Source organism: Ylistrum balloti, unplaced genomic scaffold (genome assembly GCF_031769215.1).
Source record: "Ylistrum balloti isolate Yb309-2 unplaced genomic scaffold, AGI_CSIRO_Ybal_v1 Utg370652, whole genome shotgun sequence".
In the NCBI taxonomy this organism is placed as follows: Eukaryota; Metazoa; Mollusca; class Bivalvia; order Pectinida; family Pectinidae; genus Ylistrum; species Ylistrum balloti.
Genome location: NW_026782396.1, coordinates 213622 through 239893, shown reverse-complemented (window position 1 = coordinate 239893; position 26272 = coordinate 213622). Strand labels below are relative to the sequence as shown.

At 38.3% G+C, this 26272-nt stretch overlaps 2 protein-coding genes across 2 annotated transcripts; both read left to right on the top strand.

Moving 5' to 3' along the window:
* Positions 1 to 19955: 19955 nt before the first annotated feature.
* Positions 19956 to 22793, top strand: LOC132557254 (multiple inositol polyphosphate phosphatase 1-like). Its single transcript, XM_060221742.1, has 4 exons — positions 19956 to 20697; positions 21885 to 22006; positions 22146 to 22261; positions 22415 to 22793. Exons 1-4 carry the CDS (start codon positions 19956 to 19958, stop codon positions 22791 to 22793), a joined length of 1359 nt encoding a protein of 452 aa, XP_060077725.1.
* A 1238-nt stretch (positions 22794 to 24031) lies between these two features.
* LOC132557255 (multiple inositol polyphosphate phosphatase 1-like) lies at positions 24032 to 25852 on the top strand. The gene is made up of 4 exons (XM_060221744.1): positions 24032 to 24767; positions 24937 to 25058; positions 25205 to 25320; positions 25474 to 25852. The coding sequence occupies exons 1-4, from the start codon at positions 24032 to 24034 to the stop codon at positions 25850 to 25852; spliced, it is 1353 nt and encodes a 450-aa protein (XP_060077727.1).
* Positions 25853 to 26272: the final 420 nt, after the last annotated feature.

The window sequence follows — 26272 nt, the reverse complement described above, 5'->3', positions numbered from 1 at the left end:
CGTAGTATCACACAAAACCGGAGGATTATTGTCGTCTTACACTCTGACAGTCGTAGTATCACACAAAACCGGAGGATTATTGTCGTGTTATCGTTTTACACTCTGACAGTCGTAGTATCACACAACACCGGAGGATTATTGTCGTGTTATCGTCTTACACTCTAACAGTCGTAGTATCACACAAAACCGGAGGATCATTGTCGTCTTACACTCTGACAGTCGTAGTATCACACAAAACCGGAGGATTATTGTCGTGTTATCGTTTTACACTCTGACAGTCGTAGTATCACACAACACCGGAGGATTATTGTCGTGTTATCGTCTTACACTCTAACAGTCGTAGTATCACACAAAACCGGAGGATCATTGTCGTCTTACACTCTGACAGTCGTAGTATCACACAAAACCGGAGGATTATTGTCGTGTTATCGTTTTACACTCTGACAGTCGTAGTATCACACAAAACCGGAGGATTATTGTCGTTTTACACTCTGACAGTCGTAGTATCACACAAAACCGGAGGATTATTGTCGTCTTACACTCTGACAGTCGTAGTATCACACACAAAACCGGAGGATTATTGTCGTTTTACACTCTGACAGTCGAAGTATCACACAAAACCGGAGGATCATTGTCGTCTTACACTCTGACAGTCGTAGTATCACACAAAACCGGAGGATTATTGTCGTTTTACACTCTGACAGTCGTAGTATCACACAAAACCGGAGGATCATTGTCGTTTTACACTCTGACAGTCGTAGTATCACACAAAACCGGAAGATTATTGTCGTCTTACACTCTGACAGTCGTAGTATCACACAAAACCGGAGGATTATTGTCGTTTTACACTCTGACAGTCGTAGTATCACACACAAAACCGGAGGATTATTGTCGTCTTACACTCTGACAGTCGTAGTATCACACAAAACCGGAGGATCATTGTCGTTTTACACTCTGACAGTCGTAGTATCACACAAAACCGGAGGATTATTGTCGTTTTACACTCTGACAGTCGTAGTATCACACAAAACCGGAGGATTATTGTCGTGTTATCGTCTTACACTCTGACAGTCGTACTATCACACAACACCGGAGGATCATTGTCGTCTTACACTCTGACAGTCGTAGTATCACACACAAAACCGGAGGATTATTGTCGTCTTACACTCTGACAGTCGTAGTATCACACAAAACCGGAGGATCATTGTCGTTTTACACTCTGACAGTCGTAGTATCACACAAAACCGGAGGATTATTGTCGTCTTACACTCTGACAGTCGTAGTATCACACAAAACCGGAGGATTATTGTCGTTTTACACTCTGACAGTCGTAGTATCACACACAAAACCGGAGGATTATTGTCGTCTTACACTCTGACAGTCGTAGTATCACACAAAACCGGAGGATCATTGTCGTTTTACACTCTGACAGTCGTAGTATCACACAAAACCGGAGGATTATTGTCGTTTTACACTCTGACAGTCGTAGTATCACACAAAACCGGAGGATTATTGTCGTTTTACACTCTGACAGTCGTAGTATCACACAAAACCGGAGGATTATTGTCGTTTTACACTCTGACAGTCGTAGTATCACACAAAACCGGAGGATTATTGTCGTGTTATCGTCTTACACTCTGACAGTCGTAGTATCACACAACACCGGAGGATTATTGTCGTCTTACACTCTGACAGTCGTAGTATCACACACAAAACCGGAGGATTATTGTCGTCTTACACTCTGACAGTCGTAGTATCACACAAAACCGGAGGATTATTGTCGTGTTATCGTCTTACACTCTGACAGTCGTAGTATCACACAAAACCGGAGGATTATTGTCGTCTTACACTCTGACAGTCGTAGTATCACACACAAAACCGGAGGATCATTGTCGTCTTACACTCTGACAGTCGTAGTATCACACACAAAACCGGAGGATTATTGTCGTGTTACACTCTGACAGTCGTAGTATCACACAAAACCGGAGGATTATTGTAGTTTTACACTCTGACAGTCGTAGTATCACACAAAACCGGAGGATTATTGTCGTCTTACACTCTGACAGTCGTAGTATCACACAAAACCGGAGGATTATTGTCGTGTTATCGTCTTACACTCTGACAGTCGTAGTATCACACAAAACCGGAGGATCATTGTCGTGTTATCGTCTTACACTCTGACAGTCGTAGTATCACACAAAACCGGAGGATTATTGTCGTGTTATCGACTTACACTCTGACAGTCGTAGTATCACACAAAACCGGAGGATTTGTCGTGTTATCGTAGTATCACACACAAACCGGAGGATTATTGTCGTGTTATCGTCTTACACTCTGACAGTCGTAGTATCACACAAAACCGGAGGATCATTGTCGTGTTATCGTCTTACACTCTGACAGTCGTAGTATCACACAAAACCGGAGGATTATTGTCGTGTTATCGTCTTACACTCTGACAGTCGTAGTATCACACAAAACCGGAGGATTATTGTCGTGACAGTCGTAGTATCACACAAAACCGGAGGATTATTGTCGTTTTACACTCTGACAGTCGTAGTATCACACAACACCGGAGGATTATTGTCGTTTTACACTCTGACAGTCGTAGTATCACACAACACCGGAGGATTATTGTCGTTTTACACTCTGACAGTCGCAGTATCACACAACAGGAGGATTATTGTCGTTATACACTGACAGTCGTAGTATTGTCACACTGAAGATTTAGATCACAAACCGGATTATTGTCGTTTTACAGTCACAGTCGTAGTATCACACAAAACCGGAGGATTATTGTCGTTGTACACTCGGACAGTCGTAGTATCACACAAAACCGGAGATTTAGTCTTACACTATTACAGTCGTATAGTCACACATCAGTGGGAGATGGTTGTAATAGTTCACTCTGACAGTCGTAAGATTTAGACAAACTATTATTGTCGTTATACTCACAGTTGATCACACAAAACCGGAGGATTGGTTGTAATAGTTCTCTGACAGTCGTACACACAAAACCGAGGATTATTAAACTATTATCGTGTTACAGTCGTAGTATCACACAACACCGGAGAGATCTGGTTGTATCATAGTTTTACACTCTGACAGTCGTAGATGTCACACAATTACCGTGTTATTGTCATTGATCGTCTTACATGGTTGTAACAGTTCTGATAATCACACAAAAGATTTAGATGTAAACTATTATCGTGTTATAGTCATTGACAAAAGTGAGGATTATTGTCGAGATGGTTTTACACTCTGACAGTTCTGATAATCCTACTGAAGATTTAGATGTATTAGTGTTATAGTGTAAACTATTATCGTTAGTCATTGATCACACAAAACCGGGAGGATGGTTGTAATAGTTCTGATAATCCTACTGAAGATTTAGATGTAAACACAGTTATAGTCATTGATCAGTGGGAGTATCACACAAAACCGGAGGATGGTTGTATTCTGATAATCCTACTGAAGTTTAGATGTAAACTATTATCGTGTTATAGTCATTGATCAGTTGGTTGTAATAGTTCTTAATCCTACTGAAGATTTAGATGTAAACTATTATCGTGTTATAGTCATTGATCAGTCGGAGTGGGACACAAAACCGGAGGATCCTTGAAGATTTAGATGAACAGTCGTAGTTGTAATAGTTCTGATAATCCTACTGAAGATTTAGATGTAAACTATTATCGTGTTATAGTCATTGATCAGTGGGAGATGGTTGTACTGATAGTTCTGATAATCACTAAAACTGAAGATTTAGATGTAAACTATTATCGTGTTATAGTCATTGATCAGTGGGAGTGGGAGATGGTTGTGATAATTCTGATAATCCTACTGAAGATTTAGATGTAAACTATTATCGTGTTATAGTCATTGATCAGTGGGAGTGGGAGATGGTTGTAATAGTTCTGATAATCCTACTGAAGATTTAGATGTAAACTATTATCGTGTTATAGTCATTGATCAGTGGGAGTGGTTGAGATAGGTTGTAATCCTACTAGATTTAGATGTAAACTATTATCGTGTTATAGTCATTGATCACTGGGAGTGAAGGTTGTGATTAGATGTAAACTATTATCGTGTTATAGTCATTGATCAGTGGGAGTGGTTGTTGTAATAGTTCTGATAATCCTACTGAAGATTTAGATGTAAACTATTATAGTTCGTGTTATAGTCATTGATCAGTGGGAGTGGGAGATGGTTGTAATAGTTCTGATAATCCTACTGAAGATTTAGATGTAAACTATTATCGTGTTATAGTCATTGATCAGTGGGAGTGGGAGATGGTTGTAATAGTTCTGATAATCCTACTGAAGATTTAGATGTAAACTATTATCGTGTTATAGTCATTGATAGTTCTGATAATCCTAGTTTAGGTCATTGATCAGAGTGGGAGATGGTTGTAATAGTTCTGATAATCCTACTGAAGATTTAGATGTAAACTATTATCGTGTTATAGTCATTGATCAGTGGGAGATGGTTGTAATAGTTCTGATAATCCTACTGAAGATTTAGATGTAAACTATTATCGTGTTATAGTCATTGATCAGTGGGAGTTGGTTTGTGTAATAGTTCTGATAATCCTACTGAAGATTTAGATGTAAACTATTATCGTGTTATAGTCATTGATCAGTGGGAGTGGGAGATGGTTGTAATAGTTCTGATAATCCTACTGAAGATTTAGATGTAAACTATTATCGTGTTATAGTCATTGATCAGTGGAAGATGGTGTAAATTACTGAAGATTTAGATGTAAACTATTATCGTGTTATAGTCATTGATCAGTGGGAGTGGGAGATGGTTGTAATAGTTCTGATAATCCTACTGAAGATTTAGATGTAAACTATTATCGTGTTATAGTCATTGATCAGTGGGAGTGGGAGATGGTTGTAATAGTTCTGATAATCCTACTGAAGATTTAGATGTAAACTATTATCGTGTTATAGTCATTGATCAGTGGGAGTTGGTTGTGATAGTTCTGATAATCCTACTGAAGATTTAGATGTAAACTATTATCGTGTTATAGTCATTGATCAGTGGGAGTTGGTTGTGATAGTTCTGATAATCCTACTGAAGATTTAGATGTAAACTATTATCGTGTTATAGTCATTGATCAGTGGGAGTGGGAGATGGTTGTAATAGTTCTGATAATCCTACTGAAGATTTAGATGTAAACTATTATCGTGTTATAGTCATTGATCAGTGGGAGATGGTTGTAATAGTTCTGATAATCCTACTGAAGATTTAGATGTAAACTATTATCGTGTTATAGTCATTGATCAGTGGGAGTGGGAGATGGTTGTGATAATTCTGATAATCCTACTGAAGATTTAGATGTAAACTATTATCGTGTTATAGTCATTGATCAGTGGGAGATGGTTGTAATAGTTCTGATAATCCTACTGAAGATTTAGATGTAAACTATTATCGTGTTATAGTCATTGATCAGTGGAAGTGGGAAAATTTAGATGTAAACTATTATCGTGTTATAGTCATTGATCAGTGGGAGATGGTTGTAATAGTTCTGATAATCCTACTGAAGATTTAGATGTAAACTATTATCGTGTTATAGTCATTGATCAGTGGGAGATGGTTGTAATAGTTCTGATAATCCTACTGAAGATTTAGATGTAAACTATTATCGTGTTATAGTCATTGATCAGTGGGAGTGGGAGATGGTTGTGATAGTTCTGATAATCCTACTGAAGATTTAGATGTAAACTATTATCGTGTTATAGTCATTGATCAGTGGGAGTGGGAGATGGTTGTAATAGTTCTGATAATCCTACTGAAGATTTAGATGTAAACTATTATCGTGTTATAGTCATTGATCAGTGGGAGATGGTTGTAATAGTTCTGATAATCCTACTGAAGATTTAGATGTAAACTATTATCGTGTTATAGTCATTGATCAGTGGGAGTGGGAGATGGTTGTGATAGTTCTGATAATCCTACTGAAGATTTAGATGTAAACTATTATCGTGTTATAGTCATTGATCAGTGGGAGTGGGAGATGGTTGTAATAGTTCTGATAATCCTACTGAAGATTTAGATGTAAACTATTATCGTGTTATAGTCATTGATCAGTGGGAGTGGGAGATGGTTGTAATAGTTCTGATAATCCTACTGAAGATTTAGATGTAAACTATTATCGTGTTATAGTCATTGATCAGTGGGAGTGGGAGATGGTTGTAATAGTTCTGATAATCCTACTGAAGATTTAGATGTAAACTATTATCGTGTTATAGTCATTGATCAGTGGGAGTGGGAGATGGTTGTGATAGTTCTGATAATCCTACTGAAGATTTAGATGTAAACTATTATCGTGTTATAGTCATTGATCAGTGGGAGTGGGAGATGGTTGTAATAGTTCTGATAATCCTACTGAAGATTTAGATGTAAACTATTATCGTGTTATAGTCATTGATCAGTGGGAGATGGTTGTAATAGTTCTGATAATCCTACTGAAGATTTAGATGTAAACTATTATCGTGTTATAGTCATTGATCAGTGGGAGATGGTTGTAATAGTTCTGATAATCCTACTGAAGATTTAGATGTAAACTATTATCGTGTTATAGTCATTGATCAGTGGGAGATGGTTGTAATAGTTCTGATAATCCTACTGAAGATTTAGATGTAAACTATTATCGTGTTATAGTCATTGATCAGTGGGAGATGGTTGTAATAGTTCTGATAATCCTACTGAAGATTTAGATGTAAACTATTATCGTGTTATAGTCATTGATCAGTGGGAGTGGGAGATGGTTGTAATAGTTCTGATAATCCTACTGAAGATTTAGATGTAAACTATTATCGTGTTATAGTCATTGATCAGTGGGAGTGGGAGATGGTTGTGATAGTTCTGATAATCCTACTGAAGATTTAGATGTAAACTATTATCGTGTTATAGTCATTGATCAGTGGGAGTGGGAGATGGTTGTAATAGTTCTGATAATCCTACTGAAGATTTAGATGTAAACTATTATCGTGTTATAGTCATTGATCAGTGGGAGTGGGAGATGGTTGTGATAGTTCTGATAATCCTACTGAAGATTTAGATGTAAACTATTATCGTGTTATAGTCATTGATCAGTGGGAGATGGTTGTAATAGTTCTGATAATCCTACTGAAGATTTAGATGTAAACTATTATCGTGTTATAGTCATTGATCAGTGGGAGATGGTTGTAATAGTTCTGATAATCCTACTGAAGATTTAGATGTAAACTATTATCGTGTTATAGTCATTGATCAGTGGGAGTGGGAGATGGTTGTAATAGTTCTGATAATCCTACTGAAGATTTAGATGTAAACTATTATCGTGTTATAGTCATTGATCAGTGGGAGTGGGAGATGGTTGTAATAGTTCTGATAATCCTACTGAAGATTTAGATGTAAACTATTATCGTGTTATAGTCATTGATCAGTGGGAGTGGGAGATGGTTGTAATAGTTCTGATAATCCTACTGAAGATTTAGATGTAAACTATTATCGTGTTATAGTCATTGATCAGTGGGAGTGGGAGATGGTTGTGATAGTTCTGATAATCCTACTGAAGATTTAGATGTAAACTATTATCGTGTTATAGTCATTGATCAGTGGGAGATGGTTGTAATAGTTCTGATAATCCTACTGAAGATTTAGATGTAAGCTATTATCGTGTTATAGTCATTGATCAGTGTGAACCCGTAGTATCATCTGTATCGGTATTATCTGTTGGAAGATGGTTGTGTTAACAGAGAATGTTTTAGTTGCCAGGTGTATGTATCTTTATTACACGTAATTCCGTCAGTTGTTACTAACTTCCCAGACATGGTGAATTTCGTCCTAAAGGATTTCTTTCATTGTAAATTGTACTTTTCTGCGGAAAACTTTATACCATCTGTAACAAATTTATGTTACATTCCAGCCTCCACTTAAAGGGACCACTGATGTTGTAATAAAATGTGTCTCCTTATTCCAGTCTCCACTTAAAGTGACCACTGATGTTGTAACAAGATGTGTCTCCTTATTCCAGTCTCCACTTAAAGTGACCACTGATGTTGTAATAAGATGTGTCTCCTTATTCCAGCCCCCACTTAAAGTGACCACTGATGTTGTAATAAGATGTGTCTCCATATTCCAGCCTCCACTTAAAGTGACCACTGATGTTGTAATAAAATGTGTCTCCTTATTCCAGTCTCCACTTAAAGGGACCACTGATGTTGTAACAAGATGTGTCTCCTTATTCCAGTCTCCACTTAAAGTGACCACTGATGTTGTAATAAAATGTGTCTCCTTATTCCAGTCTCCACTTAAAATGACCACTGATGTTGTAATAAGATGTGTCTCCATATTCCAGTCTCCAATTAAAGCTGACCGAGTCACATTTATATCTTTATTCTTTGAAATTTAGTTAATTTGAAAAAGGAACATTTTATTGTAATGGCCTTAAGTTTGGTAAGTTAGGATTACCAACAACACTCAAATTTATTTCAACATCGCACAAAATAAAAATGATTTAACAAAATCTATCGTAATGAAAGTTATCTGAGGTGACGATATGTATATACCAAGGCAATGGAATTAAAACATCTATTGAAGTCAGGGCAACTTTAACTGTTATTGAAATTATCAATATCCTTTAGATATTATAAAATCCTGTCTTCAGGTAATTAATTAAAAATACAAATGTGATTACACCTATTGTTGCCTATTTGTCGAAATATCATATCGCACGTGCTGTTCATGAATAGCACCTTTCAACATAAACATTTAGAGTAAGATACAGTACAGCCGGATTGATTTAAACTGCGCCTGTCGTGCCGGAACTCTGTAAAACTGCGCCTGTCATGCCGGAACTCTGTAAAATTGCGCCTGTCATCTAGGAACTCTGTAAAACTGCGCCTGTCATGCCAGAACTCTGTAAAACTGCGCCTGTCATGCCAGAACTCTGTAAAACTGTGCCTGTTATGTCGGAACTCTGTAAAATTGCACCTGTCATCTAGGAACTCTGTAAAAGTGCGCCTGCCATGCCAGAACTCTGTAAAACTGCGCCTGTCATGCCAGAACTCTGTAAAACTGCGCCTGTCATCTCGGAACTCTGTAAAACTGTGCCTGTTATGTCGGAACTCTGTAAAACTGCGCCTGTCATCTCGGAACTCTGTAAAACTGCGCCTGTCATGCCAGAACTCTGTAAAATTGCGCCTGTCATGCCAGAACTCTGTAAAACTGCGCCTGTCATCTCGGAACTCTGTAAAACTGTGCCTGTTATGTCGGAACTCTGTAAAACTGCGCCTGTCATCTCGGAACTCTGTAAAACTGCGCCTGTCATGCCGGAACTCTGTAAAATTGCGCCTGTCATGCCAGAACTTTGTAAAACTGCGCCTGTCATGCCAGAACTCTGTAAAACTGCGCCTGTCATGCCAGAACTCTGTAAAACTGTGCCTGTCATGCCAGAACTCTGTAAAACTGCGCCTGTCATCTCGGAACTCTGTAAAACTGTGCCTGTTATGTCGGAACTCTGTAAAATTGCACCTGTCATGCCAGAACTCTGTAAAACTGCGCCTGCCATGCCAGAACTCTGAAAAACTGCGCCTGTCATGCCAGAACTCTGTAAAACTGCGCCTGTCATCTCGGAACTCTGTAAAACTGTGCCTGTTATGTCGGAACTCTGTAAAACTGCGCCTGTCATCTCGGAACTCTGTAAAACTGCGCCTGTCATGCCGGAACTCTGTAAAATTGCGCCTGTCATCTAGGAGCTCTGTAAAACTGCGCCTGTCATGCCAGAACTCTGTAAAACTGCGCCTGTCATCACGGAACTCTGTAAAACTGTGCCTGTTATGTCGGAACTCGATAAAGAAAATGTGATAAAGTACATACGATGGCCGTCTGCATCACGTTTAATTCCATACTGACAGTTTAATTACATATATTTACAACAATACATTCCTGGTAAGTTCTGAATCTTACCTAGCCTGTTACAAACAGTAAACAAACTCTAGATCACAATACTTTACCTGTTACAAGATGTCACATAACTAGGAACCCCTATCATCAGACAAGGCTTTAATCAATCATAACAACAAAAATGAAATTTAAACATGTGTGACTAAATGTAAAAAAAGTTGTGACAAAGTGTGACTGGAGGTGACATGATGTCAACCACCTGTTACAACATGCAACAAGGACTATAACCACTTAATAGTTAATACTGACTAAAACATATTACTATATAGATAATATGTGACGCAATGACTAGACTTGTGACTGAAGTGACTAGACTTGTGACTGAAGTGACTAACTTGTGACTGAAGTGACGTGACTGAAGTGACTAGAATTATGACTGAAGTGACTAACTTGTGACTGAAGTGACTAGAATTGTGACTGAAGTGACTAACTTGTGACTGAAGTGACTTGAATTGTGACTGAAGTGACAAGACTTGTGACTGAAATGATTAACTAGTGACTGAAGTGACTAAAATTGTGATTGAAGTGACTTACTTGTGACTGAAGTGACTAGAATTGTGACTGAAGTGACTAGAATTGTGATTGAAGTGACTAGAATTGTGACTGAAGTGACTAACTTGTGACTGAAATGACTAACTTGTGACTGAAGTGACTTACTTGACTGTTCATATAGAAACGCCACATCTCTGACACACTTGTGATAATTACTTTTAATGTCAACACGAATAATTACAAATGCAAACTAATTATTGGTAAAATATCTTAATAGATCACTTCAAGAAAACACGAATGGTAGTATCACCTTCACATTCATACCATAAAGCATTATTCAGATAACCTTAATGTTGTCAAGGTCATTGTAAAAAATTCTTAATTTTTAAAATTTATTCTGTTCCTTATTCAATTTCAAATTATTTCCATACCAGTAAGTGATAGTAATTAATTGAAACTATTAATAATAATTTGACAACAATACGCACTAATCTTCCTGGCACTGTTATGTTGTGACTGACATTATAACACTGTGTAAAGGGAAACAACTCGAGCTAATCTGAGTTATCGCCGCAACTGTTTCAAGTTAAATACTACCTGGCGATGTCTAGAAACTTTCTTACCTGTAAAGAAACAAAACACATAAGATGACCGTCTGCATCACGTTTAATTCCAGACTGACAGTTATACATGCGAGTGTTATTCCGCAGCTGTCTACAAGAGTTACCTCTCATTGCAAACTTACTGCACAAAATTTCGGCCTCCATGTAAAACTTCCTGGAATCAACTCATAACACATTCCCCCTCTAAGAGAAATGTCGTCTCGACATCGTGTACAGGTTACTTAGTACTAGTTCAACAAGTAGAATATTCCAGACCCAGAGACACTAGAGACCTTGAAGTACCTCAAGCTAAATCGGAAGACCTACGTTTCCTTTGGCCTGGATGTCACCATCACAGAGTTTCGTCCTTCTTGTTTTCTACAATTTCCCTTGAGGATCCAAACTGATCAGTTAATGACCGAAACTCTACTGAACCATTTGAACTGCTTCCATCGATAAGCATCTGCTTTACCCCTCCTAAACAATCTGTTCCATAGCCATTCAGAATGAAGGCTTCATTAATAATCAACATTAATTATTTGACTATTTAATTCAACCTTCCTCAACCTTAACTTCTCTAAACCTGTAACATTCATCAACCTAAATCTCTCTAAACCCGTAACCTTCCTCAACCTTAATTTCTCTAAACCCGCAACATTCACCAATCTCTCTAAACCCACAACCTTCCTCAACCTTAACTTCTCTAAACCTGTAACATTCACCAATCTCTCCAAACCCGCAACCTTCTTCAACCTTAACTTCTCTAAACCTTTAACATTCAGCAACTTTAATATCTCGAAATATGCAACCTCCCTCAACCGTAATATCCTGAAACATACAACATACAACCTCCGTCAATCTTAATCTCTCGAAACATACAACTTCCCTCAGCATTGATCTCTCGAAACATACAACCTCCCACAACTTTGATCTCTCGAAACATACAACCTCCCACAACTTTGATCTCTAGAAACATACAACCTCCCTCAACCTCAATATCCTGAAACATACAACCTCCCTCAACCTTAATCCCTCGAAACATACAACCTCCCTCAACCTTAATCCCTCGAAACATACAACCTCCGTCAACTTTGATCTCTCGAAACATACAACCTCCGTCAACTTTGATCTCTAGAAACATACAACCTTCCTCAACTTTGATCTCTCGAAACATACAACCTCCGTCAACTTTGATCTCTCGAAACATACAACCTCCGTCAACTTTGATCTCTCGAAACATACAACCTCCGTCAACTTTGATCTCTCGAAACATACAACCTCCGTCAACTTTGATCTCTCGAAACATACAACCTCCGTCAACTTTGATCTCTAGAAACATACAACCTCCCTCAACCTTAATCCCTCGAAACATACAACCTCCGTCAACTTTGATCTCTCGAAACATACAACCTCCGTCAACATTGATCTCTCGAAACATACAACCTCCCACAACTTTGATCTCTAGAAACATACAACCTCCCTCAACCTCAATATCCTGAAACATACAACCTCCCTCAACCTTAATCCCTCGAAACATACAACCTCCCTCAACCTTAATCCCTCGAAACATACAACCTCCCTCAACCTTAATCCCTCGAAACATACAACCTCCCTCAACCTCAATATCCTGAAACATACAACCTCCCTCAACCTTAATCCCTCGAAACATACAACCTCCGTCAACTTTGATCTCTCGAAACATACAACCTCCCTCAACCTTAATCCCTCGAAATATACAACCTCCCTCAACCTTAATCCCTCGAAATATACAACCTCCGTCAACTTTGATCTCTCGAAACATACAATCTCCCACAACTTTGATCTCTCGAAACATACAACCTCCCACAACTTTGATCTCTCGAAACATACAACCTCCGTCAACTTTGATCTCTCGAAACATACAACTTCCCTCAGCATTGATCTCTCGAAACATACAACCTCCCACAACTTTGATCTCTAGAAACATACAACCTCCCTCAACCTCAATATCCTGAAACATACAACCTCCCTCAACCTTAATCCCTCGAAACATACAACCTCCCACAACTTTGATCTCTAGAAACATACAACCTCCCTCAACCTCAATATCCTGAAACATACAACCTCCCTCAACCTTAATCCCTCGAAACATACAACCTCCCACAACTTTGATCTCTAGAAACATACAACCTCCCTCAACCTCAATATCCTGAAACATACAACCTCCCTCAACCTTAATCCCTCGAAACATACAACCTCCCACAACTTTGATCTCTAGAAACATACAACCTCCCTCAACCTCAATATCCTGAAACATACAATCTCCCACAACTTTGATCCCTCGAAACATACAACCTCCCACAACTTTGATCTCTCGAAACATACAACCTCCGTCAACTTTGATCTCTCGAAACATACAACCTCCCTCAACATTGATCTCTCGAAACATACAACCTCCCACAACTTTGATCTCTCGAAACATACAACCTCCGTCAACTTTGATCTCTCGAAACATACAACCTCCCTCAACATTGATCTCTCGAAACATACAACCTCCCACAACTTTGATCTCTCGAAACATACAACCTCCGTCAACTTTGATCTCTCGAAACATACAACCTCCCTCAACATTGATCTCTCGAAACATACAACCTCCCACAACTTTGATCTCTCGAAACATACAACCTCCGTCAACTTTGATCTCTCGAAACATACAACCTCCGTCAACCTTAATATAACGAAGCATACAACCTTACAATAATTTTACGTTTTCTATTGATAATAAACAAATCAATGGAACGTGGAAATCGTGATGTTATGAAACAATACAATATAAAAAGTTGGAGAAGAATGCTGGTTACCATTTAGAAACGGAAAACTAATGCCTTTGTATGGTTTAAACTTACAAGACAGAGTATCGACAGATACAGGTTAATTGGGACTATTAATCACGATCCCAAGGGAGAATGCTGATATACAGAATGAAGTTTGATACCCTGCTTATTCCTAGCGGTTTTGTTTGTAACTCAGTTTTGAGTTCTGCGAACATGACATTAATTAAGGACTGAATTAGAAAAGGATATGATGGACGAGGAACCATTGTCTATGTCTGAGCTATAGATAGGATGTTCTGTAAAGATATTAGACAGTGGTGTAGTAAATTACGTAAAAATTGGAACACAATCAAATCAGTACCAGGAATACAGATTAAAAACGTTTTTTTAATTATTATCATTTATAATGAATGACAAAACAAGAATACAATGACAGAATTGACAATACACATTCCTTTATAAATCATAGTAACAGACCGTGGCGCCTTCTTGGCAGTAGGGCGGTGAGTGTGACCCCGACATCAGAGAAGATTTAAAAATTACGTGCCTTTGTAAGTTGTGGTCAAACAATAAAAAAAACATGTCGGAGACTTTGTCATTACAGTCTCAACGCCCTGTCAACAAATAAAACGTCATTATGTTTGAGACAGGTCACTTGTATGTTCTACAGGTGTGAATATTTACCATGTAGTAGTGGATACCTGTACAGGTGTGAATATTTACCATGTAGTAGTGTATACCTGTACAAGTGTGAATATTTACCATGTAGTAGTGTATACTTGTACAAGCGTGAATATATTCCAGTGTTGTAGTTTATACCTGTACAGGTGTGAATATTTGCCATGTAGTAGTGGATACCTGTACAGGTGTTAATGTTTACCATGTAGTAGTGTATACCTTTACAGGTGTGAATATTTACCATCTAGTAGTGTATACCTATACAGGTGTGAATATCTACCATGTAGTAGTGTATACCTGTACAGGTGTGAATATTTACCATGTAGTAGTGTATGCTGTACAGGTGTGAATATATACCAGTGTAGTAGGGTATACCTATACAGGTGTGAATATTTACCATGTAGTAGTTAATACCTGTACAAGTGTCAAAATGTACCAGTGTAGTAGTGTATACCTGTACAGGTGTGAATATTTACCATGTAGTAGTGTATACCTGTACAGGTGTGAATATTTGCCATGTAGTTGTGGATACCTGTACAGGTGTGAATATTTACCATGTATTAGTTGCTACCTGTACAGGTGTGAATATTTACCATGTAGTATTTGATACCTGTACAGGTGTGAATATTTACCATGTAGTAGTGTATACCTGTACAGGTGTGAATATTAACCATGTAGTAGTGTATACCTGAACAGGTGTGAATATTTACCGTTTAGTAGTGGATACCTGTACAGGTGTGAATATTTACCATGTAGTAGTGTATACCTGTACAAGCGTGAATATATTCCAGTGTTGTAGTTTATACCTGTACAGGTGTGAATATTTACCACGTTGTAGTGGATACCTGTACAGGTGTGAATATTTACCATGTAGTAGTGTATACCTGTACAGGTGTGAATATTTACCACGTGGTAGTGTATACCTGTACAAGCGTGAATATATTCCAGTGTTGTAGTTTATACCTGTACAGGTGTGAATATTTACCACGTTGTAGTGGATACCTGTACAGGTGTGAATATTTGCCATGTAGTTGTGGATACCTGTACAGGTGTGAATATTTACCATGTATTAGTTGCTACCTGTACAGGTGTGAATATTTACCATGTAGTATTGGATACCTGTACAGGTGTGAATATTTACCATGTAGTAGTGTATACCTGTACAGGTGTGAATATTAACCATGTAGTAGTGTATACCTGAACAGGTGTGAATATTTACCGTTTAGTAGTGGATACCTGTACAGGTGTGAATATTTACCATGTAGTAGTGTATACCTGTACAAGCGTGAATATATTCCAGTGTTGTAGTTTATACCTGTACAGGTGTGAATATTTACCACGTTGTAGTGGATACCTGTACAGGTGTGAATATTTACCATGTAGTAGTGTATACCTGTACAGGTGTGAATATTTACCACGTGGTAGTGTATACCTGTACAAGCGTGAATATATTCCAGTGTTGTAGTTTATACCTGCACAGGTGTGAATATTTACCACGTTGTAGTGGATACCTGTACAGGTGTGAATATTTACCATGTAGTAGTGTATACCTGTACAGGTGTGAATATTTACCATGTAGTAGTGTATACCTGTACAGGTGTGAATATTTACCACGTGGTAGTGTATACCTGTACAGGTGTGAATATTTACCATGCAGTAGTGGATACCTGTGCAGGTGTGAATATTTACCATGTAGTAGTGTATACCCGTACAGGTGTGAATATTTACCATGTAATAATGTATATCTGTACAGGTGTGAATATTTACCATGTAGTAGTGTATACCTATACAAGTGTGAACATATACCAGTGTAGTAGTTTTTACCTGTACAGGTGTGAATATTTACCATGTAGTAGTGTATACCTGTACAGGTGTGAATATTTGCCATGTATTAGTTGCTACCTGTACAGGTGTGAATATTTACCATGTAGTAGTGGATACCTGTACAGGTGTTAATGTTTACCATGTAGTAGTGTATACCTGTACAGGTGTGAATATTTACCATCTAGTAGTGTATACCTATACAGGTGTGAATATCTACAATTTAGTAGTGTATGCTGTACAGGTGTGAATATATACCAGTGTAGTAGTGTATGCTGTACAGGTGTGAATATATACCAGTGTAGTAGGGTATACCTATACAGGTGTGAATATTTACCATGTAGTAGTTAATACCTGTACAAGTGTCAAAATTTACCAGTGTAGTAGTGTATACCTGTACAGGTGTGAATATTTACCATCTAGTAGTGTATGTTGTACAGGTGTGAATATTTGCCCTGTAGTAGTGGATACCTGTACAGGTGTGAATATTTACCATGTAGTAGTGTATACCAGTACAGGTGTGAACATTTACCGTTTAGTAGTGGATACCTGTACAGGTGTGAATATTTACCATGTAGTAGTGTATACCTGTACAGGTGTGAATATTTACCATGTAGTAGTGTATACCTGTACAAGCGTGAATATATTCCAGTGTTGTAGTTTATACCTGTACAGGTGTGAATATTTACCACGTTGTAGTGGATACCTGTACAGGTGTGAATATTTACCATGTAGTAGTGTATACCTGTACAGGTGTGAATATTTACCACGTGGTAGTGTATACCTGTACAGGTGTGAATATTTACCATGCAGTAGTGGATACCTGTGCAGGTGTGAATATTTACCATGTAGTAGTGTATACCTATACAAGTGTGAACATATACCAGTGTAGTAGTTTTTACCTGTACAGGTGTGAATATTTACCATGTAGTAGTGTATACCTGTACAGGTGTGAATATTTGCCATGTATTAGTTGCTACCTGTACAGGTGTGAATATTTACCATGTAGTAGTGGATACCTGTACAGGTGTTAATGTTTACCATGTAGTAGTGTATACCTGTACAGGTGTGAATATTTACCATCTAGTAGTGTATACCTATACAGGTGTGAATATCTACAATTTAGTAGTGTATGCTGTACAGGTGTGAATATATACCAGTGTAGTAGTGTATGCTGTACAGGTGTGAATATATACCAGTGTAGTAGGGTATACCTATACAGGTGTGAATATTTACCATGTAGTAGTTAATACCTGTACAAGTGTCAAAATTTACCAGTGTAGTAGTGTATACCTGTACAGGTGTGAATATTTACCATCTAGTAGTGTATGTTGTACAGGTGTGAATATTTGCCCTGTAGTAGTGGATACCTGTACAGGTGTGAATATTTACCATGTAGTAGTGTATACCAGTACAGGTGTGAATATTTATCATGTAGTAGTGTATACCTGTACAGGTGTGAATATTTACCGTTTAGTAGTGGATACCTGTACAGGTGTGAATATTAACCATGTAGTAGTGTATACCTGAACAGGTGTGAATATTTACCGTTTAGTAGTGGATACCTGTACAGGTGTGAATATTTACCATGTAGTAGTGTATACCTGTACAGGTGTGAATATTTACCATGTAGTAGTGTATACCTGTACAAGCGTGAATATATTCCAGTGTTGTAGTTTATACCTGTACAGGTGTGAATATTTGCCATGTAGTTGTGGATACCTGTACAGATGTGAATATTTACCATGTATTAGTTGCTACCAGTACAGGTGTGAATATTTACCATGTAGTAGTGTATACCTGAACAGGTGTGAATATTTACCATGTAGTAGTGTATACCTGTACAGGTGTGAATATTTACCTTACAAGTGTTAATATTTATAAATGTAGTAGTGTATACCTGTACAGGTGTGAATATTTACCATGTAGTAGTGTATACCTGTACTGGTGTGAATATTTACCATGTAGTAGTGGATACCTGTACAGGTGTGAATATTTACTATGTAGTAGTGGATACCTGTACAGGTGTGAATATTTACCATGTATTTGTTGCTACCTGTACAGTTGTGAATATTTACCATGTAGTAGTGTATACCTGTACATGTGTGAATATATGTAGTTTTTTATTCCTTCGGATCGAAAAATCGAGGACACATTGTTTTAGCGCTGTCTGTTTGTTTGTTGTTGTCAACATTAACCTTGCCAATCACTTTGGACTGTAATAGGTAGGGCTTTCATTTTGGCATGTGTATTCCATGTGACAAGACTTTTCCATTGGCACCAAAATATTTGACTATGTTACCTTGACCGTGAATTTTGACCTACATTTGAAAAAAATAATAGGCAGAGCTTGCAGACTCAAGTTTTTAGGTGATGTTATTTGTAATGAAGTGGAAAAATAATCACTACCAATGAAGACTTAAGTGGTTCACAAAGTGTGCATGTAACTAGCACATGTCGTACGCAGTGCAGTTTTAATGTCACACTTCAGAATTTTGTTGCAGTCGGGGGGATAGAGTTTCATAAACACATCTTGTTTCTTAAGTAACAAGTATGTACTCGGGCTTTTTATAGGCTAACGTTTTTGTGTGGCGCAAACAGTCGATAAACCATCGTGCTGTTACTGGATAGACCTTGTCAACAATTTAAACTAACTGGTGGTATGATGAAACATATAAACCCTAAAAACAAACACAAGTCATACTACAACATTAAACGAAGCCAATTCACCTGAATGTAATTTCCAACAGATATCAGCAGACTTTGTGTTTAACAGTGTTTCGTTTCTCTATCCTCATGTTACTTCCATGAATTCTGTTGGTTTTATTCAAATGAAAACGCAAATTTCATTCATTTTATATCAATATATAAATAGTTATTACCGGTGTGCTTGTGATAAGTTGCTTGTAATTATAATGTTGTTCTATCAGATTGCTAGGATACAATATATATATATATAATGTGGAATCGAGTTTATATCCTGTTAATGTCCTAACGTGCTGACGTCATTTTTCTAGTAACAGGCCCGTGACCTTGTCACTAGTATGTAATATCGGTACTGGTCACTAGCTTTTACAAAACAATGTAATTTCATAAGGAATATCTACCGCCGAGATACACGTGTTTCAACTGCTTTCCAAATTATTTCATTTTATATTTCCAACAGGAAAAGACAAAGTTTATGAGTTGAATTTAAATATGTTATTTCTATACTAATCTCTTCCCGAACGAAATTATTTTTTTCATCTAGAGTATTAAGTCCCGGTCAAGTTTCTAAGTAGCATGTGCAATGATAAAACATGTGATCCGTACAATGTCGACCTGTTGTATAGGGACTGGGCAATTAATGCTATATTACAACAACTATCAATGGTAATGATTTGGCAAATGATTTAGATGATATAGGTATGTTAATTCGTCTGTGTAAAATTTTAGTGCATTTTGAATCTAGGATGGAATAGTCTGACTTACACCTGCATCGCCCCATTTTCAGTCTGTTATCTGTGGCCTTGACACTCTCTGATCCTATAAATACCAAGTAACCCTTTTGCCCCGACACAACGCAGCGAGCGTGGCATGTATATAGGAAAATTCCAAGATGGTCTGGTCGTTTTCTAATATGCTCTTGTTAGTAATTTGTGTTTCTTTCGCAGCCAGTATTCAAGGCTCATCCAGTTTCTATGGAAAGTTGATATTTGGCTCGAAAACGCCTTATTTCTGGGAGAGGGATGCCAACCAGACAATCGGCGTCGACTCCGGTATGACCATCACTCATAACGGGAAAACATGTACGGCATTTTACGTAGACGCGCTGTTGCGTCATGGCGCCCGCTATCCAACGTCAAAATATATAGCAAATATGAATTCTCTTGTACCTAAACTGCGGAACTTACCGCGTGCTGCACAACATCCCTTCCTTAACACGTGGGTTAACCGATTCCCATTGGACCTCAATGGACAGCTCAGTTTTCTTGGAAGACAGGAACAATATTCGTTAGGAAAACGATTCCTTTCCCGATTCCATTCCCTCCTACATCCAGCATCGGATCGCTTCAAATACTACGCTTCCTACAAAAAAAGAACACAAGACAGTTCTAATTACTTTCAGCAGGGTGTAACGGGGAGACAGATGACAGATGACTTCAGCAATGATACACAACCTACTATTAACAATATCATGCTACGTTTTTATTCTAATTGTCACGAATACTCTATCAGTGTTCTGAATAACCATTCTGCGATAGCGGAATACTTCAAATTTCAGAGAGGTCCGGAATTCACGGCCATGATGAAAGCAGTGAGTGACCGTGTCACGGCTGGACACTTCAATCTTACATTCAGTAAGTTACAAAAGGTCCTAACCCATAGCCACCTCTCTAGTCATTATCAAAGCTTCACCATAACACAAAAAATAGACGTCAGATAATGCAATGTGTCTTTAATCGGTCCGTAAAACGCTTCTAAAATGCACTGCCTATGTTTGTACTATAATATGACAAAAGAAACTGTTGAGTTATTTTAGAGTGTTCCCTAGAACAGTATTTGTATGTTCTATACATTCCACTACCGCTTCATTTTACACTTATGGTAGTTCGGAATGGCCTTGACCTTTCGTCCTTAACAGTGTTATCATTAAAGATGTCTATAATGTCAATCACCGACTTACTTTAATGAATACTATGTACTGAAACCAAAAATAACTTTAAACTTCGGTGTTACTAAGCTAAATAGGTATATGTCACCTACTGACGGTAACAAAGACGTAGACATACTTATACTGATGGTCACCTTCTGCTTATCAAAGGTTTTCGTATTTTCATTCTTTATATACTCTAGTTTCAAAATATTTCCTGACATAAGTTATATAGACATATTATCAATCACCGATGCTGAACGAAGATTTTGACGTTTGTGTACATCAACTTTTTAAACCTTTGAATTGAAGTGCTGATTTCGGTCTCGGTACACAGAAGACCTAGATTTAAAAAGATGGATCCTCTACAGCTCTGTCTTGTCATATGGCTTCCCTGTTACCCGTGTCAGCAGGATCGTTACATCGTAATAGACTAATATAATAGCAGAGATTTGTGGTGAATAACGTGGCGATTTTGTATATTATCAGGTATATCAGGTGACATTTGAGGTGCGTGGCTTGTCATGTATGACGGTCTGGGTTTCTCAGAAAGCTTAGAAATGGACTGGTCGTTGCTGTCGTGGTTGTGTACCATGACAATCCATTTAGCCCCAAATGGTATAGGATGTGCCTCCGATATGTTGTTCATTGAGGTGGACTGGTCGTTGCTGTCGTGGTTGTGTACCATGGCAATTAATTTACCCCCAAATGACTTTTGATGACAAACGACGTGCCTCCAGTGTGTTGTTCATTGAGGTAGTCATCGACTACTACAATGAGAGCCCACTTTCAACTCGACTTTTCACGTAGCTATACACGTAACAAACAAACGTCCATCATCTTTATACTAATGAATTCACAAGTCAGTCAGTATGCGGTTGTCGTTCTTTACAGGTGAACTCATGACCGTCCATCAGTATTGCACTGTGGAGCTGGGCATGTTTAAATCCTCTGACTGGTGTTCATTCTTTACCGAGGAGGACATAGAAGTGATCGATTACGAACATGATTTATATGTAAGTAAATACTTTTGTTTATCGATGAAATTCAGATTGAAATATATCAGTAAAAGCAATCATTATACCAGTACCTTATCATACCTCCTTCTATGTATAAAACGTATTCATCTTTTATATGGTTTTACTTGACTTACAGAACTATTGGTTGAAATCCTATGGTCACGCCATTAACAGCGAGATCACGTGCCCTATGTTCGTGGATGTGTTCGGAAACATAGACAAAGCTATTCAGGCGGACAGGGAAGGCCAGAGGTAAAATGGTTTCAATGTGAACTTACACTTTATTGATAGTCTCACCGCGTCTGAGTACAAAGTAATGTTTTATATCATCTCCCTGAATTAACATGCGATAATGCCGCTATTGAAATAGAGATAATATATATTGTGTTTACGTTTCTGTTCCAGCTACACTGTGGGGACGTTCAGGTTTGGACATGCTGAGACCTTACTCCCCATCTACAGCGCCCTATCCCTCTTCCACGACAGCACCCCTCTCTTGGCCAGCAACTATAACGCTCACCGGAACCGGACGTACCGGACAAGCAAAATTGCACCTTTTTCTGGTAACATCTATCCCGTTCTGTACAAGTGCGGCGATGAGTTGGGAGACATATACCTGAAAATGTTCGTGAACGAGGTGGAAACACCTCTTCCTGCGTGTGGCCTAAAACTTTGTCCTTATTACTTGTTAAAGAGTGAGTACAGCGACGCCATTAACAACTGTCGGTTTGATGTCCTCTGTCACAATATCCACTCGACCATGCCCTCGGCTGTAGTGGGATAACTGTCTGGACGTCCGTTAAGTTTACTATAAGATATCTGTACTGTTATCCGTCATTTATTAAAACACGAGGAACTTTTACTTTGAATTGTTATTGTTAATGTTTTAAACAATTTAATTACAAACACATGATTCCTTAGGTTTCCTAGTTTATTATTTCAACTTTTGAATTCACAAGTTGTATAATACAAATAAATATAAACTATATTTTACAACAGTTGTAAACAAGCTTTAATCTTATATTAATCACTCTTGTTAGCCCGGACGGAAGCGTACGAGGAGTCTTATTGTTGAAGGAAACCAGAGTACCCGGGGAAATACCCACGTGATCGGGTAGGTATACCCATAACCTTTTACGCCCGTGACGGGAATCGAACCCCTGACGCTTTGGTGAAAGGCGAGTGTTTTAACACTGCGCCATCCGAACACCCGACAAGTATCCAAAGTATGAACATTACAATGTTTTAAAGAAAACAATTCAGACGAAAATCATTCCATTTTCTCATCATGCATAACAAACCTATCGTTATACATCCATACATAAACAAGGGAACCGGACGTTTGCATATTCAGGTGTTGTAACACTTTAAATAACATGTGTTGCTTCATATTATAATGAAAGATAATGACCTAAAATAGTAAAAATACAGAAAATATCAGTTTTATGATATAACCGATTGATAGGACATTTTTTTTTTATTAATTTCAATAAAAGAAAGAATTTCAAGAACATTCTAGAACAGATATAGCAAGATCATATTTGTTTTGCAAATTGTAAGAATATGAAACAATCTTTCGAAAAAAGTGGTACACTGGTATAAACATGAAAAGACTTTTAGAAATAGACTAGATTGACGTTGAGATAACCAGGAGATATATATGGATAAGTATTGTGAGGACCAGGAACTCCTTTAAAAGCAAAGCTCTGAGATATGCGTTTAAATGTTGCGGTATTAATAAAAACTATGGTTAATGTCTGATAATGTTAACTGTCTTTTGGCTCGGGTCAAAGGCATCGTGAAATGACTTTGTTCATCCTTGCCTATATTTTGCATTCTCTATTGATTGCCGTGATAATGTTATCGTGTATGGGTTAAGGAACATGGGTCTATGGCATTTACACTTTGACCTTTTACAATCGTTATCTGCGATAAACGTCTTTTGTTCCAACACAGCACGTAAAACACGGTGGTAATCGGTACGAGTTAAGCTATCATAGACTGTGTACAATTGAAAACAAAATGGTTCTGTCCTATCTAGAGCTGTTACTGCTGTCTGTATTGGCAGTCAGTACACATGGATCGTCCAGTTTCTACGGGGAGTCGTTGTTTGGCTCGAAAACGCCTTATTTCTGGGAGAGGGATGCCAACCAGACAATCGGCGTCGACTCCGGTATGACCATCACTCATAACGGGAAAACATGTACGGCATTTTACATGGACGCGCTGTTACGTCATGGCGCCCGCTATCCAAAAACACCCTACATTGTAGATATGAATACAATAGTAACAAAACTTCGGAGTTTGCCGACAACAGCCACACAACACCCCTTCGTTAATACATGGGTTGACCGATTTCCCATGAATCTGAACGCACAGCTCACATCTCTAGGCAAGCAAGAGTCATACACACTGGGGAAACGATTCCTTTCTCGCTTCCATTCTCTACTTCAGCCAGCCTCGGCCCGCCTCCAATACTATGCTAGCGACAAGAAGAGGACGCAAGATAGTGCTAATTACTTCCAGCAGGGTGTTACGGGGAGACAGATGACAGATGACTTCAGCAATGATACACAGCCTACCATCGACAATACCATGCTACGATTCTATACGAATTGCCATGAATACTCAGCCACTGTGCTCACCAACGATTCGGCGATAGAGGAATTTTTCAAATTCCAGCAAGGTCCAGAGTACACGGCCATGAAGAAAGCTGTAAGCGACCGCATCACGGCCGGACATATCAATCTAACTATTAGTAAGACACTTGTTTCAGCTTATAATAATGCAAATTAAAAGATGAAATCATTGACAGCTCAATGTCATTACAGTCCGTAGGTGGTCCTAATGTTACCATGTCGCTGTTTCAAATACTAGTATTAGGATATATCTAAAAATAAATCATCTCCACTCACCGTTCATTGCAGGTGAAATCCTTGTCATTCACCAGTACTGCACCCTCGAGCTTGGTTTGTTTAAAACCTCTGATTGGTGCTCTTTCTTCACCAAGGAGGACTTAGAAGTGATTGATTATGGGACGGATGTATACGTGAGTTCATTTCTTGTTTAATGTCGGAATCTCAAACATCAGTAAAAACGGTCATTTCACTGTTGTTGTCAAACTTTTGCTATGTAGCATGGTATATGTTAACAGTATCAAGTCTAGTCCTCACAGTGTTTGTCCTTGACTTACAGAACTATTGGTTGAAATCCTATGGCCACGTCATTAACAGCGAGATCACGTGCCCTATGTTCGTGGATGTGTTCGGAAACATGGACAAAGCTATTCAGGCGGACAGGGAAGGCCAGAGGTAAAATGGTTTCAATGTGAACTTACACTTTATTGATAGTCTCACCGCGTCTGAGTACAAAGTAATGTTTTTTATCATCTCCCTGAATTAACATGCGATAATGCCGCTATTGAAATAGAGATAATATATATTGTGTTTACGTTTCTGTTCCAGCTACACTGTGGGGACGTTCAGGTTTGGACATGCTGAGACCTTACTCCCCATCTACAGCGCCCTATCCCTCTTCCACGACAGCACCCCTCTCTTGGCCAGCAACTATAACGCTCACCGGAACCGGACGTACCGGACAAGCAAAATTGCACCTTTTTCTGGTAACATCTATCCCGTTCTGTACAAGTGCGGCGATGAGTTGGGAGACATATACCTGAAAATGTTCGTGAACGAGGTGGAAACACCTCTTCCTGCGTGTGGCCTAAAACTTTGTCCTTATTACTTGTTAAAGAGTGTGTACAGCGACGCCATTAACAACTGTCGGTTTGATGTCCTCTGTCACAATATCCACTCGACCATGCCCTCGGCTGTAGTGGGATAATTGTCTGGACGTCCGTCAAACCCTTCAATGTCCATATATGCATATCTTTCATTAATTAAAATAGGAATAAGATGACAAATGATTGAATGTTATGTTGCAGTAAAATTCATTAGTTGGCTGTACCGTGTCTAATTATGTGAAAGGTGATGTTGGCTCATTTGTATACTGTATAATCTTTGATATACAATGTATTACACATTGACAGTCATTCAAGAATTTATCGGGCAAAGAACCATGTTTTTTGTCTTTATTCGACAAAATAGGACCCCATGAGTATGCAAAGATGGTTGTATTGTACTCAAGAAAGGTGTTTTCAAGCACGATTCTATCATCCGCTCAGTTTCCTCTTCAGCTGAGTCATCAGTGAGTCAATAGTGAGCGATTGAGCAACAAGCCGAGACAATAAAAACCGAGTCAACA